The 20,729-nt window shown below is 46.9% G+C and overlaps 1 protein-coding gene across 2 annotated transcripts; it reads left to right on the forward strand.

Annotated features, from left to right (window-relative positions):
- The first annotated feature begins 3,412 nt into the window (after positions 1-3,412).
- Positions 3,413-20,480, forward strand: LOC135809235 (degenerin deg-1-like). 2 transcript variants are annotated; one of them, XM_065322529.1, is made up of 15 exons: positions 3,413-3,784; positions 4,094-4,162; positions 4,982-5,108; positions 5,529-5,681; positions 6,090-6,343; positions 7,294-7,420; positions 7,646-7,820; positions 9,029-9,129; positions 10,280-10,446; positions 11,064-11,159; positions 12,703-12,814; positions 14,294-14,369; positions 17,464-17,601; positions 18,741-18,816; positions 19,649-20,480. In XM_065322529.1, the coding sequence occupies exons 2-15, from the start codon at positions 4,139-4,141 to the stop codon at positions 19,790-19,792; spliced, it is 1,770 nt and encodes a 589-aa protein (XP_065178601.1). In that variant the 5' UTR covers positions 3,413-3,784; positions 4,094-4,138; the 3' UTR covers positions 19,793-20,480. The 2 variants fall into 2 exon arrangements, with proteins under 2 accessions (XP_065178601.1, XP_065178602.1); XM_065322530.1 differs by having other exon boundaries at positions 4,098-4,162.
- Positions 20,481-20,729: the final 249 nt, after the last annotated feature.

The raw sequence follows: 20,729 nt of genomic DNA on the forward strand, positions 1-20,729 counted from the left end.
CCATTGTAGACCTACAATACATTTATGATTTACATTACAGTGCCATGACATTGGCCGGTGTCCATCCAATCGGACTTAGTCGGTGATTGTGGGTAGGCACCGGACCGGCGGATTATGCCAGCATAATTTGGTGGTTGAAAATTTGGAGCATAATCTGGCATCCTTTCGGAGGTAGGAGCATACTGACTATTTTGTGGGTGAGAGTGGGACACTGAGCTCATGATACACATTATATATTATTATTTTAAAATAATAATTATGTGACCACTGGTGACCAGTAGGCACCGGCGGATTATGCTGGCATAATTATTGGCATAATTTGGTGGTTGAAAATTTGGAGCATAATTTGGCATCCTTTCTGAGGTAGGAGCATAACTACATGATTGTAACACAATTCTAGTATGTAAGCTACACAATTGTGTACAATGCACCTGATCAGTGCTGGTGGTCTGCATGGTAAAGGGTTCGGAGTAGCCCTTTTCCAAAGATGCTCGCCACTTTTTTCGCAACTTTCCGTTGTTTTGGAAGAAATCGCAACTTTCTTCATTTTTCTTCAGAATTCCCAAACTCCATTGCAGCGTATTCCTTGCACTTGAAAACACCGCCATGCCCTGATGATGCCCAATGGGCGAAATATTGGCAAAGTTATTTATTTGGTGCAGCTGAGAGCCTGTTGCCGGAATGGCGGTGTTTTCAAGTTTCTTCATTTTCACAAAACAACTCCTTCGCAACTTTTCCGCAAAGGCTATTGGCGCGCCTGGTTGTGATGAAGCCGAGACCCAAGGTCGGCAGAGCATGCCAGACCACGGCCACGCCACCACTCCCCTTATTCATGGCTCACACATGACGGGTTTACGTGGCTCTAGTAAAAAAAAAAAAAAAAAAAAGTGTGCAAAGAAGCGCGCTGGAGGAGACCATCGACTGTGCAAGCTATGGTTATTGCTCTAATAATTAAACAAATGAGGTATAGTTGATGTTCGGTAATGGTGGAAGGAGAGGTGGAGCTACGGGAGAGATGAGCTGATTATTCCCAGGGTGAGGGTGACATCGGTTGGACGAGTATGACGATTACGAAGACAGTTGAGCATGATCATTTTCAAAGGTAACTCAAAATATACAAATAATCTACGTGGAGATAAAAGTTTCATAATAGCTATGAAAAGTATGAATGCCGCAGACGCAACATGGCAATTTGTTCAAGGTTTGGTTTTGTGTGTTTCCAAAATCGATTTTCACGCTCCGATCATCAGTGGAAATACGGAACTAAAGTGATCCAGGGAAAAACAAAGGTTAAAAATCCAAAGAAGTGTGACACATGACGGGTAACTTGTGTGCCCTTGCCGCCACCGGAGCCACCACCAGTGCCGTTGGTGGCTGGGGTTGGGGTGGAGTCGGCAACAACAACAGTACCGCCAATCACAGAATAATCCCATTTCTTTGACACAGTATCCGGCTGTGCGGACACCGCAGCACCCTCCGGCGCTTGATCCGTGGGTCCAGAGACCACGGAGGTTGACCGCCAATTATTCAACCGAAATATATGCTAGGAATGGCCAAGGCCCACGTGGAGCATCGAAGGAGACCAGAAACCTGAAGCAAAACGGAACACAATCTCGGGACGTAGATGAGGTAAGGACAGTGGCACGGGACAGACGTAGGAAGGAGAACATGGATGGTATCAGACGACTGGCTGGTGGTGAATATGAGTTGGGTGATGATGCGGCGGATGACGACGAGGCGGATGACGGCGAGGATACAGATGACGATGAGGCGGCGGATGACGACGAGGCGGATGACGATGAGACGGCTGGTGGTGATGGTGATAAAACGAACGAGGAGGAGTTAGGGTGCAGGGAAGGTGATGAAGCTGATGAGGGTGAAATTCGTAAGAAGTCAGCTGTGTACTTGCATTTGTTATCTCGTCCCGATTGTTTGAGTGTGTATGATGATTCCCACTTCTCTGTACTGTGCCGTGCCCGTTATGTCCAGCAGTTGAAGGTCCTTGAAGCTGTTTGTATTCGTACGCGTAAGCCCGATTTGTGTAAGCAAAAAGAACATGTTTTAGCACTTAGGTTATTTTCGTGAGTTTGCACCCCGTGTTCATGAGTTGTTTCTGCACTGTTCATGCCCATTTGTCACACTTACTCTTTATCTTAGTTCTCACTTTTTGTAATACTTACCACAAGTTACCCGTCATGTGTCATACTTCTTTGGATTTTTAACCTTTGTTTTTCCCTTGATCACTTTAGTTCCGTATTTCCACTGATGATCGGAGCTTGAAAATCGATTTTGGAAACACACAAAACCAAACCTTGAACAAATTGTCATGTTGCGTGGTGATGTCTGCGGCATTCATACTTTTCATAGCTATTATTAACTCAAAATAATTTGGCAATGAAAATTACAAAAGAAATCAACTAATGATTAGAAGAAGTCATGTTTTCTCCTTTCCATGTTGATCTCTAGCATGCATGGTCATCTTGGTATGGGGATATTCATGTATTTTGTTGTACTAATGGCCACTTGCAAGTACGAAAAGGCACAATTTCCGAAGTTTGAGGCTCCATAAGTGCAACAAAGTGAATATGTATCCCCGCGTGCCAAAGCATAATATGAGGATTTTGCGAGCATAATCCGAGAATCCATGAAAGCATAATTCCATGATTTCGCGAGCATAATCCGCCGGAGCCTAGTGACCAGGTGACATAATACAGTAGGTATCGGTTATAGCGTGGGTGTTTGAAAAACGACATTTGATTCTTATTCCCGATATTTCTTACACACGATAAATCACGTGTGACGTATCATATGCACGTGTGACATATCATATGCGCGCACGTTTGGCATGTGGACACGTACACATGATACACACGGATCAATCAGACTCGCGGTCGTGCTAGGCGACTGCGGAGCAGCGGATACGAGAGAAGTCGGAAGAAAGAGTCCGACTGGACAGAAAAAGTGATTCTCCAATGCTCCCTTGGGCATAACTCTTTTTGTGTTGAATATTATTGTATTGAGTATGCACAGAGAACAGATGTTATTACTACAGGCGATACCCTTTGCACTAATCTGGCATATTTTGCTACACAAAATCCATTCTTAGGGCCGATATATTCCACTATGCGATAATACTGCTTGTAAGAATAAATATACACATAAAATATGTGTTATGATTATGAAAAAATGAGTGTTCATTCTTGTAAGCAGTATATTCTTGTATACGACCACACTATAACCGATACGCACTGTACTAATAATAATTATATCCGGTCATGGCATACCCTTTGTGGTTCCCTCGTGACACAGATCACTGTTCAGTCTTCACGTGCAGTGCAGTGCACGGTCGGTGTTTATGCCTATGCACAGCAAGGTGCCTTGTGGCTGTAACCATTTTTTTGGGACGGCTTGTCCTGTGCGAAACTACTTAGCCTTGGCTTAGGTGCCTGAGCAGAGCAGGGAGGTTCTGAATACATCAGTGCTCTGCCACTGGGCCAGTAGGCGACGACGTGAGACACTCAGCTAACGCTTGTGTGAACAAAACTTCTCGCGAAAGGCAAACCATTCCAGCATAAAATATCAGGTCTGAAACCAGGAACCAGGTCACTCGTTCGGACGGACGGGTGGTTGATACTCCCTATACCCCCCTAGCTGTTGCTGTTAGCACCGAGGACTGTTTGTAGAAAGCTGCGAATAGATCCATTGGTGGCTTGGTGGTCTCTATATAAGGCCTCGATTTACGAACGATTGGTCGTGATACGATACTCGTCGATAGACCTAGGCGGTGAGTTGGACCACATCGATCGGGGCCAGCATGTCGCTTCAGGCGAGTGCTCCCGTCCCTTTTGTTAGCGGAGCTGGAGCGTGAAGTGTCTTTTTCAGTTTCATTGCGTTAGCAGATGCATGGCGATGGTTGAACGACCATGTACCGAGCAATGCCGGATTAGTGGGTTTTGCGAAAGCCATTCTTCATCTACTACTACTCCTAGTGTCATTCATCAAGGAAGAAGACCACCGGTATCTCTCCGCTAAAACTCACCTTCTCTGGCGTTTTTTTCTTGATTTCCTTTGTGTTGGTCTGTGTGTTTGTTAGGCAGCAGGCTGGACTGTGGTCACCTGTAGATTGCCGCCCTAAACCATGGACACGTCAGCGACTGATCAGGTTTGGACATTATTTCAGGAAGCTTAGGAGCGGTTTGGGACATTCCAAAATTGGGCCATTCTTGCCCTAGTACAGGATGTACTCAGTAGTAGACAATGAGAAATTCACCCTGCATGCAACTACGTGCAGACTAGACTTTGCTGACCAGACCCCAGCACCACAAATCGCTACTGCGGTCTGCGTTCCTAACGAGCTCTGAAGTTCTTCACCCTACCGCCTTAGAACAATTCATTCCCTGACAAGCAAGTATTGGTAATTTTGTTACCCCCCCCCCCCCTCCGGAGTGTATAGAAGCATTCTCTGTGTGTGCATGCGCGCGTGTGTGCGCATGCATGCACATGTGTGCGCATGCATGCACATGTGTGTGTTTGCATTAGGGGTGTGCGGATAATGCTCGAAAAGGTGGCAGATTCTGCTCGAAAAGCAGTGAAATTGGCAGAACCACACAAACCTTATGGCGGGCAATTCCTCGAATTCTGCTCCATTTCTTTATCCACATACCAAACATGCATGAAACTTACCAGAAAAAGTACCGAATTCTGCCAATTTTTCTGCCGGCATTATCCGCATGTACCTAGTTCGCATGTATTTGTGTGTGAATGACACGTGTCTGCGGAAGTATGTGTGTGCATGCTTACGTGTGCGTATGTGTGTACATAATAATTATATAATTATGTGTGTGTGTGTGTGTGTGTGTGTGTGTGTGTGTGTGTGTGTGTGTGTGTGTGTGTATGCGTGAGTATGCGTGTGTATGGGCTGCCTGGTCATGCATTGTGCACCAAACATGTATGTTTGTATGACGGTTTTCCTTGTGAGCAGGCGAATGACTCAAGCAGTAGCAATAACAGTGCTGAGCTCAATGCGGACTCCATCTTTGTAGATGTGAGTGCCCACACAGACAAGGTCACGCCAAAGAAACGAAAACCCATATGGCCACTCAGTAGATGTAAGTTGTGATTATGTGGGCTAGCATCAGATGCGTACTCACTCGATGTATGTATGCGTACAGGGTGCAGGCAGGCGTGTAGATGTGTGTGTGTGTGTGTGTGTGTGTGTGTGTGTGTGTGTGTGTGTGTGTGTGCGTGTGCGTGCGTGCGTGCGTGTGTGCTTGTGTGTGTGTGTGTGGTGTGTGTGGGGGGGGGGGGGGGAGGGAGGGGGAGGGGTAGCTAGATGAAGTCAACACTGTGTGGCTTTCATGACTACTAACTTGGTCCTTGCAGGTGAAAGTGTATTTTTGAAGTGTGGTCTGGTTCATCTGTGAAATGATCCATTTCTGAGCAGTTTGTGAGGGCATAATTATATCATCTCTTATTGCAACCGGTTGTCAGCTGAGCACAAGCTTGTATTTCCTTTCCAAACCCTGCAGTTCTGCACGGAAAGCCGGACAGCAGCACAGCATATGAGTATCATGTGGATGACGACAGTGATTTTCCCTTGAAGGAATACACGCGGAATGGCGGGGGTCATACCGGCAATGGTGGCACATCCAACGGGCATATCGGTCAGCAGAAACAGAAGTGTAAGGGAAGCTCTGACGTACTGATTCACTTAGTCCTTATGTGACTATACATGTACATGACTATTAAGGAACATTATTTTTTGTTCTGTCCAGCTCAGAGTGTATCACCTGTGTGTGTGTGTGTGTGTGTGTGTGTGTGTGTGTGTGTGTATGTGTGTGTGTGTGTGTGTGTGTGTGTGTGTGTGTGCGTGTGCGTGTGTGCGTGTGTGTGCGTGTGCATGTGTGCACATGTGTGTTTATGTGTGAGAGTATCGTTGCCATGGTATTGGAACAACAGCCAGCAGTGTGCACAGACCTAACACATTAAGGTGACGAACATTCACCTGCTAACCCCGGGCGTCGCAGCCAAACGTGCCAAGCAGATCTTGAGTTCTTTTGTCCTATGTGTCTGTGCTTGCCCAATTCTAGTCGAGCAGACGGATGAAGCGGACACGCCGGCTCATCATTCTGGCATTGACTGGCGGGAGCGCAAAGCCATGGCGCTGAAGTTCACCTATACGTATGTGTACCTGGCGGCATGTCACGGCATTGCGCGGGCTATGCAGAACAAGGCCTCGGTGGCACGGCGTCTGTTCTGGCTGCTTGCATTCTCCGGTGCCGTCTCTATGTTCTTCTATCAGATCTCCTTGCTTGTCAAACAGTTCACGGATTATGAATTTCAGGTATGGAGAGTTACAATTGGCTGCATGATTTGTACCTTATCCGTATCAACACACCCTTCAGTGCACACTGAATGGACTTTGGAGTATTTCATGTATTGATGGTAGTGTCGTACCAGGGGGAGTGGACACGTTATGGTCACTGCTCTTTCCCCACGTGCCCCATGTATTAATAGAATGCAATGGTTTTGGCTCTCAGCGTCTGTCGTGAATCGCGAGATCACTCTACTTGACTCCTTATTTGTACATGGTTGTGTATCGTGCGCTTAGCTCTGCTATGTACACTGTATTTAACGTTACTGTACACTGTGTTTTCCCTTTGGGGTTGCATACTCCGAATTGGGACAGCATCGTACATGAAATTTTTCTGTAGTTTTCATATTTGGTTATAGTGTACTTGCAATGGTGCTGCCATTGTATTTTTCTTGAAAGCAAGAGCTCTTTCCGGTTGCTGAAGGACTTCTTATTATTGACCTTATTACTCGAATAGTACCTCACTTGCAGTCTTGACCAGAGTCGAGCTACATCAACTGTAGATCTTGTGTATTTTAAGCCTAACTGAAGTATAGTTTGGCCAGTGGCACACAACAGCGTCAGAAAAATTACAAAGAGGTCCGGGAGGAATAGTTCACATGGTCAATCGTACCACCTTGGAGTTCCAATGCCCCTGCATATTGAATTGCTGATAGCTCTAGCTGCAGTCAATGCCACGGCATTGGGGCATTAAAAAACTGTGCACGAAGTTACACCTTTTCACCTTGTTCATTGGCACTCTAGATGCGTGTGTGTGTGTGTGTGTGTGTGTGTGTGTATGTACGGTGGGTGTGTAAAATCCAACACAACTTTACATAACGACTGGGTACGGCCAGCTGTGCATGTGCATGTAACAGCAGTCTTCCTGATATAACTTGAATCATGTAGAGGTTTTGTTTGCCTCTGCTCCATAAACCCAGGTTGACGTGGAGTTCAGCTTCAATCGGCAGCTGGCATTTCCGGCCGTAACGTTCTGCAACCTGAATCCAATGAATGTCAAGTTACTGAATTGTTCTCGATTCCACGACGAATGTCTTCAACTTCCAGGTAACACAGCTGCAAGTACGTTCGCATCCTTTAGTACATTACTGAGGAGCACTACGCCAAAAGCAGAGCGCTGTGGAAACATGTGTAATCGTTAGGGAACTATATAAATAAGCGAGCTTCAACATCGGAGCAAAATGCTGCTTGGATCTAAGAGTTTGACGCGCCTTTTATGAATACACGTGTATATTCTCTGGTTGTACCTACCCATGCTCTCTGCGTGCATAGGTGCAAATCAAAGTGCTGGTGGACAGCTCATCAAGACTGACGATGCTATAGGCTACGCGCACGAGTACAATTTCTCTGGAGACCCTATCACGAGGGCGGAGTACCTTCAGTATGGATTCCTTCCAGAGGACATGGTCATAACGTGTACCTGGAATGGAGAGCCGTGTTCTGCCAGGTATGCAGCACGTTGCATGTTGACTGCAGATATGGCTATGTTATCAAGACTTGCTCCACACCTGTCAATATGACTACATGCAAGTACAATCAAGCACGTTGTGCAAGATCCGATATGCCACGAATGTATGGGACCTGGTTCTAAAGACCACCTGGCTTTAACAAATGCTTTTTTCTTATTTCTACGCAGTTCGGTAGTTTTTCCCACGCATATAGCATTACATGGGTATGCTCTTGCAAATGGTTATGCTCCCCCCACCCACCCGAGCTGAAAGTATTGATCAGACCTACTCTACCAAGAATGCAAAGTTGATGATAGCGTCGTAAAGTACCCAACCTTGTTGCCATCTTGACCAAAGCAGTCATATGTACACATGTCCGCCAGCATCAAGACAATTATCTCCGGTTGGCAGAGTGCATCTTGTGAAGTGGGACAGTCTGGCTTCAGTGCATGAACTGTTTACTTTCGCCGGTGACATTGCATTCAACAAATAGCAATGTCCAAAATCTCGAGGCTTACCTGGCTGGTCTTGTAGATGACAGTAGAGTCAGCCATGACGGCAACTGGGAAAGAATTACTGTGAAGCGTGAAATTTTCGCGGCGTTTTTAGTTCGCGTTTTCAGAATCCAGACAGGTTTGCGAGGTTTTACTTTTGCGATTGCAGAATGGCATTCTTGCTAAACCTGTGGCATTCTTGCTAAACCTATCATGGATCTCCTTTTCGCGCTGTCTAAATTTCGCGATTTCCACGCGGTCGCGAATTTCGCAGAAATTAGACCATCGCAATAATTTCATGGTTTACAGTATGCAGCACTACAGGCGTTTTCGTTTCATGTAAAAAAATCGATAATCACGGACGGCTCGTAGTCTTCAGAGTGCGGAGTCGAATGGTTTTGGTCCGAGGCAGCTGAGACGCTCCCTCCTCTATACCCAATCGAAGTAGCGCACTGCCACCGAAACTGGGTGACTGCGCCCTACTAGATTGGGATTTATATGCAAAACGTCACTAAAAGCGCCATTTAGTTCTTAAAAAAAAGCACGGATGAACGAGATTCGAGACCATACCTCCCCTTTAACACCGGCACCAGAACGGAGTCAACATAAACATGGAATGAGAAAGATATCAAAGCCTCAATAGAGGTGTGCTAACAGTAACACCACACTCGGCTCTGAGGTGACTTTGTTCTTGTTTGTCCGTCTCCGTGCAGGAACTTTACCATCTCCCAGAATCCTTTCTATGGGAACTGCTTTACATTGAATGGTGACCCGAAAAACCCATTACAAACGAACTACCCGGGACGCGAAGCTGGTAAGCACATTATGCTGGCAGCAGCTGCCTTTACCGTTCCAAAACACTGTCATAGCAGAACCAAAAGGGAGCTCAAGGGAGAGAGGGTGTCTCTCCTCACATGCAGTCATGCAAGGAGTGCATGTGGTGCAAATGTGAGATTCACACCTTTCTAGGAGTTGAGTTTGAATTATAATCATTGTGCGATGATCTTTCTTATTTTTGCCATATTCCTAGCCAGCCAGCCGTCTTGCTCCAGACAATGCATACTCTAGTTCTTGCACAAGAATAAGGACAACTAACTTGACGAATGCTACTGCTACTTCAAGTTTCATGCACTCCAGTAATTAACAGGCAGAGGCATTGAGAGATAGGGACTGTGTGTGTGGTGTGTGTGGTGTGTGTGCTGTGTGTGCAGATAGTGACTGTGTGCAGATAGTGACTGTGTGCAGATAGTGACTGTGTGCAGATAGTGACTGTGTGCAGATAGTGACTGTGTGCAGATAGTGACTGTGTGCAGATAGTGACTGTGTGCAGATAGTGAGTGTGTGCAGATAGTGAGTGTGTGCAGATAGGGACTGTGTGCAGATAGTGAGTGTGTGCAGATAGTGAGTGTGTGCAGATAGGGACTGTGTGCAGATAGTGAGTGTGTGCAGATAGGGACTGTGTGCAGATAGTGAGTGTGTGCAGATAGTGAGTGTGTGCAGATAGTGAGTGTGTGCAGATAGTGAGTGTGTGCAGATAGTGAGTGTGTGCAGATAGTGAGTGTGTGCAGATAGTGAGTGTGTGCAGATAGTGAGTGTGTGCAGATAGTGAGTGTGTGCAGATAGTGAGTGTGTGCAGATAGTGAGTGTGTGCAGATAGTGAGTGTGTGCAGATAGTGAGTGTGTGCAGATAGTGAGTGTGTGCAGATAGTGAGTGTGTGCAGATAGTGAGTGTGTGCAGATAGTGAGTGTGTGCAGATAGTGAGTGTGTGCAGATAGTGAGTGTGTGCAGATAGTGAGTGTGTGCAGATAGTGAGTGTGTGCAGATAGTGACTGTGTGCAGATAGGGCACTGTAGAGGTTTTCTATAATTCTTGCATAACCGCGCTGTTGCTGTTGCTGTTGCTGTTGCTGTGGCTGTCGCTGTCGCTGTTGCTGTTGCTGCTGTCATGTTAAACTCTTCCCTAGGCTTGGCACTAGAGCTCTATATGAATCCGGATGAAGGAATTGGAGGGGAGACGTCCACTTCCAGCGGAGTGCGCATGTCGTTGCATCAGCCAGGTGTCAAGCCGTTCCCGGACGAGGATGGCTTCAGCCTGGCAACTGGTGAAGCCACCTTTATTGGTGTCCGTCAGGTAAGGACATGCAGATGTGGCAGTGGAGACCTGTACACAATCAATGTGATACTGATGGTGTTTTGGCAGTGGAGACCTGTGCACAATCAATGTGATGCCGATGGCGGTGCGTCTTGCCAACCTATTGAGCACTCCCAACACTGGAGCAGTAATGCATATGATAATGTGGTGGCAAACCATCAAGTTTGTTTCTTCACTCTGAGCTATCTGATACACAGTAAAACCTGGTTTAAACAACCACCCCACGGTGCAAGCAAAAGTGGCCGTTAAAGCCAGGTGGTCTTTAGAACCAGGTCCCACAGTGTCTGTGTAGAACTGTCGGTGCATGGAAAAACGGTCATTAAGAGCAGGTGGTCGCTAAACCCAGAGGTCGCTTACACCAGGTTTTACTGTATCTGGTACACCGGGCAAGAGGAGAGAGAGAGAGAGAGAGAGAGAGAGAGAGAGAGAGAGAGAGAGAGAGAGAGAGAGAGAGAGAGAGAGAGAGAGAGAGAGAGAGAGGAAAGAGAGGGAGAGAGGGAGGGAGAGGGAGAGGGAGAAGGCAGGACAAGCGCACTGCCACAACAAGGTTGAACCACCTGTAGTACATACTCTTTGGCGTGTTTCCTGCCCCACAGCTTGAAGTCAGCCGTCTTGGCTCTCCATACAGCAACTGCACTCAAGAGAATGATAATTGGAAATCTCTCTATCCAGGATACAGCTACTCGAGAACGGTAAGCAAGGACTTTGATCCTCACTATCTACAGTCAACTTCACCGATAACGACTGCGGATACAACAACAATTCGCAAATAATGACAGAATTTCCATGCCCAGAGCAAAGTCCCATATAACTGTAATACATATAATGAGATTTCGGGTATAAGGACACTTCGCGAATAAGGACACCTTTCTGATGCCCCGCCAAGTGTCATTATACGCAACGTTGACTGTAGATGCTCTTCTCACGAAGTGTGCATGCATCAATAACTGTGCTGCAAATAAGAATCAACCGGCTCTGCTCGGTAGACTGCTCAATGTTCATGCAAACAGAGATATCTTACACACAAGTCACCGTGGCAGAGCACCATGCATCTACGTTGACACTAATAGTTTCATGTCCCTGGACGTTAACCAGACAACTGATAATACTTGAGCAACTAAGATCCAATTATGTGATTTAACGGACACAACGACACAACGATGTATGTGCATGTACAGTAAAAGTCCCCGGATCCGGGCAGGTTGGAACCGACCCGGATCCGGGCAGGTTGGAACCGACCCGGATCCGGGCAGGTTGGAACCGACCACTGCCTGTAGCTACAGTAAAACTCCCCGGATCCGGGCAGGTTGGAACCGACCACTGCCTGTAGCTAGAATTTCCCCTAACTCAGAACATGCATACCTACTGGCATGCATTATGCCAATCAGTGGTTTTGGGGGACGTTACCACGGTTCGTTGAAAAGCCAATTCGGGTGACTGTAGATGGGTCTTGAAAGGTGCCCTGTAGACGCACGTGCAAGGATTAGGGACGTGCCCGGGTCTGAGAGTTTTACTGTATGCAAAAGTGAGGAATTCCAAGTGTGGATCGGGCGAGCTAAGCGAGAGGTATTTTAAAGTCACGCCTTCAATAGTGTATTTACTGAGCAGAAACTTCGCAGTAAGGCGACACTTTGACTCTTTGGCACAATCTCTGTGCGCTTGTTGAGGGAGGTGATGCAGTCTGATGCGAGGGTGGGGTACTTCCGGCTGTACAGAAGTGGAAGAGATTTGTGGTGCTGGAGCAGGCATTCTTAACCGCCCAGCAAATCTCTTAGCTTCTATTCTGACGCTTAACCTAGAGCTCATGCCCCTTAGTGAGGTCATCAACCGTTATGTGGTGGGTACGCATTATTTTAAACACTAGGGCCAATATCCCTGTGCACTTTCACGGTGCTGCTCGACTTGATGCCTGCTGCGTACACAATGTTAGTGACCCTGCATGTACCATTTAGCTGGCACGATGCTACAAAATCCAATGCATCGACTGAGAAGGAGCTCTCTTGTGATGGACAGGCAAAATTTTACTGCATCACATGCCAGACAGGAGTGTCGTTCCTTCTGTTCTATGCCCGGCTTGAACCAGTTGATTACATCAGCCTTGATTCTCCATTGCCTTGCCTCTATCGCACTGCGGAGTGTATTGATGATGTCCCGAAGCACACACATCTCAATGTATGACAGTTCTGCTCTCTGGTACTTAGTACGCTGTGCTGTCGGTGCGGGCTCTTGTTGTAGGCGTGCGTGCAGTCCTGCCTGGCCCAGGAGATGTTTGACCGATGTGGCTGTGTGGAGATCTTCCTGGTCGACAAGCCTATCTGCAATAATGCCAACGTCAACAAAGAGCAAGGTATGAGCACATATAAAGATACACTGTCCTGCCTGACTACTGCCGGGATTACTGAATTACACTGCCCTGTCTGACTACTGAATTACTGAATTTAATACACTGCCCTGTCTGACTACTGAATTTAATACACTGCCCTGTCTGACTACTGAATTACCGAAGTACACCCAGTGATTCCAGGGTCGTCATATACGGTACGACCAGTAGGGCCATGGTCGTATCAGTTTTCATCCAGGGTGGTCCGCCCAATTCATCCTAAGAGTGTAATAAAAGAGCGCTAAAACATGCCCTCTTGGTCGAAAAATCCGATTTCTCTTTCCCCGGGCGTCACCCCTTGGACCCCCGGTCGTACCACTTCTCACTGCCCTGTGACGCCCCTGGATACTGAGTGTGTATGAAGAGCTCCAGTTCTGAGCAGGGTGTGTGTGTGGGGGGGGGGGGGGGAGGGGCTGCACTGACTTCAGTTTACCGTATTTTCCGGGGTGTTAACTGCACTTTAAAAAAGGCATGAAAACTCAAGGATTGCCCCTGCGGCTTAGACTCTGAATGCTGGCTGCGAATCGAGCGGCGTCACAGCACTTTTCGCATACAAAGCATGTATGGTGTCATTCAGCTTCTTTCCATGTCCTGCAATCCATCATTGTGTTGTAGTACGTTATTTTGTGTACGTCGTGTGTACGTCATGTTGGTGCATGCGCGTGTTGCTGTGGTATGAAAAGCTGTCTTCGTCTTGAGAGTTCATGCTGTCTTCGTCTTGAGTTCGTCATGTCTAGTTGTGTTTCTTCGTCGTGTCAATAAACAGTCTTCTCAATGTAGTTATCGCCGTCCCTTTGTATAAGTGTGGAGATGGCACGGGACTGGGAGCAGGTAGAGAAAAGCGAGTTACAACATTGGTGGCAGCGGTGGGATTCGAACCCACGCCTCCGGAGAGACTGGACAACAATTGTACTTTAGCTAAGCTTCTACAAGTACCTGTCGTCAGCTCTGAGTGAAGGACAAACTAGGCATTTTTTGCAGAATTTGAGGAATGTCCACAAAAATATGAATCTGGGGCCCAGAGGGAAGGGGGGGGGAGGGAGGGAGGGAGGGAGAGCGATGAGGCTTAGACCCAGTTGTGGCTAACATACCGGAAATTACAGTACTTTTAGTAATTTAGCGGAAAAGTTGCACCTTGAGATTCCTGCGGCATGATCATCATACATGCACTGTATATGTATGCTACTAGTACTTGGTAGTAAGAGTACAGTCATGTACATGAAGTCATGAACCAAAGGCTTTATTAAAAAAAGTGTTCTGAATAGTTTCCACGTGCACCATGGCAGAGTGTTCATTATGGTGGAAAGTCACTGGTAACCCCCCTGGACGCTACCCTGCGTACACGCCTGGACACCAATGGAGGATGACACTCTGTCTTCTCCTTGAAACACAATGACATTAATATTTTTGTGAATGTGCTTTGCGTGTTGTTTCGACGTGTTTCAGCTGACTGTGCTGCGGGTGTGAGGCGTGACTATCGGCTGGACAGGCTCAACTGTGATCTATGTTACAACCCATGTGTGTAAGTCGGTACCCGGATGTTGTTCTCCAGTGTCATGTTATTTATAACCCCCAAGAGTGTGCCACTACCTGTGCTACCTCTGTCCAGCGCTGTGACAGCAGAAGTTCACGTCGCGTGACATAGTCAAATAGGTTACGCTGCCAAACACTGAGCGAAGACTTTAATTGACCACCAAGGAGTTGTACCCAAAGCAGGGTTGCGCACAGCCCTCTAACTATCATTATCAGGGTGCAGATAATCACGGTACACAGGCTTGTCACGTGATGTGAAGTTCTGCCGTCGCAGACCCCATAGGCTGAAGCTGCACTCTCTTTGGGACTATGCACTCTTGCTGCCACGCAGCTATTCACTAAAGGTTGCCAATCTGTCTCTCGCACAGATACTGTGCAATTTACCTGTGTTTCTGTTCATCCTTGGCAACAACGTCCATGTCCAGTATACTCTCTTCTTTCTTTTGTTAACAAGATGGAAGATACACAACTCACCGGCAGGCACATGGGGCCAGCATGGGGTCAGCATGGGGTCAGCATGGGGCCAGCATTGGGTCAGCATGGGGCCAGCATGGGGCCAGCATGGGGTGAGATGGTGCTGGTGGGGCTGGTGGGGTGCTGGTGGGGCCTGCCATGTAAAGAATATTCGATATTCAATTCATCTCGCTGGGGGCCTTGGCGAGCCATCGGTGCCGCCATAAAAAAAAAATTCCACGGTTCGTGTGAGACTCGGCTGGAAGCCGAGTTTTCCGCATCCGCCGTGGGAACGCCACCACCCTCTAGGATCCGCCATGATCAATCTCAATTTCTCAGCCAGCCTCGGAAGCAGCAGCAGCAACAACTACGGAGACAAGCCGCTGAACGGTTTGAGACAGGCCAGGCTTGACATGCCTCGTTGGCCAGCGCACCTTCACGTCCATCAGTGGTAGGACTCCAGCGGCGGATCCAGAGTTCAGCTGAGGGGAGGGCGCAGGTAATATTCATGACAGGGAACCCATGCGGTACATGTATTTTGTACACATTACGACATAGCGGCCATTTTACGTCTCAGGCTTACCGTAATTCTGCGCGTATAAACCCACGGGCATATCCGGATATAAGCCCACCTCCGTTTATAAGCCCATGGGCTTATAAACAAACACAAATGCAACTCGCGTGTCAACAAGAATTTTTCACAATGTAGACTCTTCCTACCAAGGTACAGCAGGTCAGTGCAGTTTACCAGTAGAGTATGGTAGACCCACTATGAGCACGGACTTGTACTTTTTCGTGAACCTTCAAAATTCGCCATATTGGCCCATGGGCTAGAAAACGAACATGTTTTACTGGATATTTTATCCCCAAACTGCATTATTTCACATATAAGCCCATGGCATGGGCTTATATGCGCGGAACAACGGTAGCGATTATGTAGAATTACTATTTTAGCACATGCACTCACTCCCACTTTTTCAACCACTTCATTGAGGACTCTGGCTGTAGTAGAACATAGCCGTACTACATTGAGCTGTGTAAAGATAGTGCTTCAAAGCTAAAGACATGCTGAGATAGAGAACAATAATGCTGTGTAGCAGTGCCACCAGCCACATCATTCGTGACAGTCACAACGTCGTCATCTGCGAGAGTTTCAACAGGTAAACGCTCCTGACTCGCATCACTACTACTGACAGTCCCACCATCGTCGTCAGAATCTACGTCAGATTCCATTTGGGGAAGATCAGAGTCTGAGCAGACCTCAATCTCAGGACCTTCACTGTGGTCCGAATTCTCCTCCAAAGACGGGTCGCTCGACTGAGCAGCTGACGAAGCGCAAGTTCGCTTCGCGAAAAATCCGTGGAGAGTTTGTTGGCTCCCTGGCCGCTTGGGCGGGCGGTGCGCCATCCCCTTCACCGACTTAGTTATACAAGTTCGGCAACTGAACACTAATTTCAAAACTAAAAGTCAAACAACTACTCCGTGTTCAGAAGAACTTTCTTATCTGACACTAGAAACTACTTGTCACAGTATGTGCAAACACTTTTTTAAATGTTACTTGCGCAACTGCCCACGTGCATGCACTAAAGAAAATCGAAATATTTGAGGGGAGGGAGCGCGCCCACCGCGCCCTCCCCTAGATCCGCCTCTGGACTCAACACAAATGCAAGCTGACTGATGTTTCATCTACAGCGGCACCACCACTGTGGTGCTCCACATGTCACAGGACCTTCAGCTCGACTAGCAGCCGGACACGCCACCGATGAAGCAGAGAGACAAGCACTATGTTGACCTGTCCCGTGGAGGACTGTGTAGCCAGACTGGGTAGCAGGATCTTGATCTTAATCCTGTATCAACAAGTGGCTGATACAGGATCGGCATGTGGAACAGTGTGTGACTCCTCGCCCGGCAGAGAAGTCGCCAGCGGCACAACTGCGATGCACAATAGCTACCACAGGAATGGACCAACGGACAATGGCGATAATGAGAAGGACTCGGCGATACTCCGTCACCTGACATCGTCACCAGCCTGCCTAAGTGCAGTCTGCAAGCATGGCACACACTCTCACTTCACGATTCAAACGCGTGCGCGCAACAAATCTCACCTTGCTGTGCTGGAGGCAGTGTACATTGCCAAGCTGAAGCCTGAACTGTGCGTGCAAAAGAAGTATGTGCGAAAGTTGTCACTATTTTGACTTTGTAGTACCGTGGTCCCCACTGTTGTCTGATACTGGTAATATTCATTGTAGTACCATGGTCCCCACTGTTGTCTGATACTGGTAATATTCATTGTCTCACTGTGTAGTTGGCGCCACTAGCGCTATCTTTTAAAGTGCTATTTGGTCTATGCTCTGACCGCCAAATATGTTGTTGGCGCCACTAGCGCTATTTTTCAAGTGCTATTTTTGTCAATGCTTTGACCGCCAAAGTGCCGGTTATAAGGACTTGCTTGCTACCTTGTTAATCACCATTGTATTCGACTTGAAGAGTAATGGTACGAAAGGCCTAGTCGAAATTATACGGCTTCTGTGCTTCGTGTGCTGATGTATGTATTTATAATTATGTGTATGTGTGTGTGCACATGTGTGCACGCGTATGTGTTTGCTTGTGTCATGTCATTGATGCCGCAGTGATCGCATCTACCTGCATACTCTCTCTAAGGCTACATGGCCAGCTAAAGCCTACCAGTATTCTTTCCGTGAGACGTTGAAGGAATTAAACTTTTCTGATGGAAATCCCGAGGACTCTAATGCTGAAGAAATCTACAGGTGAGTTTGCTGGTTGGCAATATCTAAGTGAGTAGAGGGTGGTCTGAATGGCAATATCTAAGTGAGTAGAGGGTGGTCTGAATGGCAATATCTAAGTGAGTAGAGGGTCTGAATGGCAATATCTAAGTGAGTAGAGGGTCTGAATGGCAATATCTAAGTGAGTAGAGGGTGGTCTGAATGGCAACTGATATCTAAGTGAGTAGAGGGTGGTCTGAATGGCAATATCTAAGTGAGTAGAGGGTCTGAATGGCAATATCTAAGTGAGTAGAGGGTGGTCTGAATGGCAACTGATATCTAAGTGAGTAGAGGGTGGTCTGAATGGCAATATCTAAGTGAGTAGAGGGTCTGAATGGCAATATCTAAGTGAGTAGAGGGTGGTCTGAATGGCAATATCTAAGTGAGTAGAGGGTCTGAATGGCAATATCTAAGTGAGTAGAGGGTGCCGGTCTGAATGAGCCAATGAACAATGTGTTCACCCTGTACATGTACAAGATTTGAAACTGTACATTGTATCAGTCTAGCCGGACCTCACACTAGTAGCAAGTACTGTACTGATTACCTTCGCTGGGGGCAGGGGTAAGTGCAGTTGGATCCTGGGACGGATACCTCGATGCCGACAATCCTTTCTCAGCACCTTGTCCTCACCCACTTACTGAGGTGTGGTGAGCCCATAAGTGGGATCATTCCAAGTCCACCCAGAGTTTGGGGATTTCAGGGTGTGTTGGCTGTTGGGCAGGCTCAATAGCCAATTGAGGCATCTTTCTAAGATTCCTTTTGAATCTCCTTCCAGGGGAGACACGCGTAACCAGTTTCTGGCGTGAGCAAGTACAAGTGGTCTAGATTTCTGTGTGTGACCTGTATGTGTGAATACAAGTGTGCACATGTGTGTGTGTGTATGTGTATATGTGTATATGTGTGTGTGTGTGTGTGTGTGTGTGTGTGTGTGTGTATGTGTGTGTATGTATGTGTGTATGTGTGTGTATGTGTGTGTGTGTGTGTGTGTGTGTGTGTGTGTGTGTGTGTGTGTGTGTGTGTGTGTGTGTGTGTGTGTGTGTGTGTGTGTGTGTGTGTGTGTGTGTGTGTGTGTGTGTGTGTGTGCATGTGCATGTATGTTTATTTTGTTGACTTGGCTCAACTAGGGAGAAGTTTCTGCGAGCGGTGGTCTACTTTGAGGAATTGAACTACCAGCGGATTGTTCAGAAGCCAGCCTACCCTGTAAGTCCAACCGGACAATCCCAGCTTGGCCACAGCACTGCCACATTGAACTGCCCTGATCCCAAATGGGTATAGGCAAGAGTACACAACCAAGGATGTGCAACCCCTATCTCAAGCTGTGATGGGTTCACCCACTGCGGAAATGTTTGTATTGCATCATTCTTTGGGAGAAATATGAACAAGTGTGCATGATTTCCCTCGCTTGTTTTGTAGATACGGTGAGAGCTCATCAGATGATTCAGGACACATCAATCTATTGTCCGTTGTTCTGCTTTGACTACCGTAGCTGTGATGTACAACTTCTTTGTACTTTGATCTCTGGCTGCTAGGGGTGAACGAACATGGGTTTCTCCTTAACGAACCTTTTTTATCATAACGAACAAACATGCGAATATGTTCTTTAAAGAGTTCAATTGTTTCAAGCACTTTGTTGTTCAAGCTTGCATGGTACACAAGCGATACTGGACCAGTTTTTGGTCGACATCCATCAGCTGCGAAGCTGTAACAATGTAATTGTTCCCAGGTTCGTCATGTTATACATATACTGAAGTAATGCATGCGTAACTAAGTTATGTCATAATTATGGGCAAAGATTGGGGTAGGTGGATGGGATTGGTTAGGGGGGAAGGGATTCAGCATCTGTTGGATTGTATACCAAGCACTCGAGTGCTGCTTCACATGCCTGTTAGTGTAACATGTACCTTTAAAACTAGCCTCGTAAAAATGCTGAACCGATGATTCATTGCAAGTACGACATCTATTCTTCTAATACTATGACATGCTCCAGTCAGAAGATTTTTCGTATTGATTATTTCCTATTTCCTCTGTGCAGGCGGAGAATCTCTTTGCCGACTTTGGTGGGCAGATGGGCTTGTGGGCCGGCCTGTCCTTCCTAGCATTTGTGGAGCTGTTTGATTACGTTGGCCAGGTCCTGCTTATCGCTCTAGGCCTCAAGAAGGTCGTAGTGCTGCCGTAAATCCAGGCTGGCTGTTTCAAGAAAAGAAACGAATAAAGACAGAAGCAAGGACTCCGGTATTTCCTTAATGCTATCCCGTTGTATTTAAAATTAAGCTAACGCTTAATGCTGCAGCCTGCCGTTAGTGGACATTCAAAAGGCGGGTTGAGAACCGTCAAGTGTGCAATAGATGTTAGTATCCATCTTCCAATGTTCGCCTGATGCAGTGATACTGCACATAGAAGCGGTCGAGAATAATAATATGCAAAATATCTTTGCCCGAATGTGTGCAGTGCACATACAGTGCAAGGTGCACTGTCTTTGAGACCAACATTGGATCTACTCTGAGATCACTGTACTAGTACTTGTACCATTATAATACTATTAATTTTTATAATATTCCTATGCAATTTCACACCATAGTCATAGATAGGTCTCTTGAGCACGTGTACATGGAACATGATTGTACTGTGCATGGTCCACTTGATCACTCTACCGTCTTGTGCATGCACAGTGTTTGAGAATGCAACACATACACACACACACACACACACACACACACACACACACACACACACACACACACACACGCACACACACACACACACACATACACACACACACACACACACAGTCAAGAGCATAATTGCCAGCATCCATCTACTACTAATCTTTTTTAAACTTTAAAAAAAATTATTTTACACTTGGAGTGGCCCACGCTGCAATTATGTTTGTGCACATGAATGTGTGTGTGCGTGCGTATGCGCTTGCGCATGTGCGTATGCAGAGGTATGCTCGCAGACCTGGGTGTGTCCCCGTGGGCCTGGGGCTTTTTAAAACTTAAAAAAAATTAGTTTACACGTGGAGTGGCCCACGCTGCATTCACCATGGTTCACTGCCCTGTGATTATTATGCTCTAGCAGTACACTGTGATTATTCTGCTCTAGCAGTACACTTG

Source organism: Sycon ciliatum, chromosome 2 (genome assembly GCF_964019385.1).
Source record: "Sycon ciliatum chromosome 2, ocSycCili1.1, whole genome shotgun sequence".
Taxonomy (NCBI): domain Eukaryota; kingdom Metazoa; phylum Porifera; class Calcarea; order Leucosolenida; family Sycettidae; genus Sycon; species Sycon ciliatum.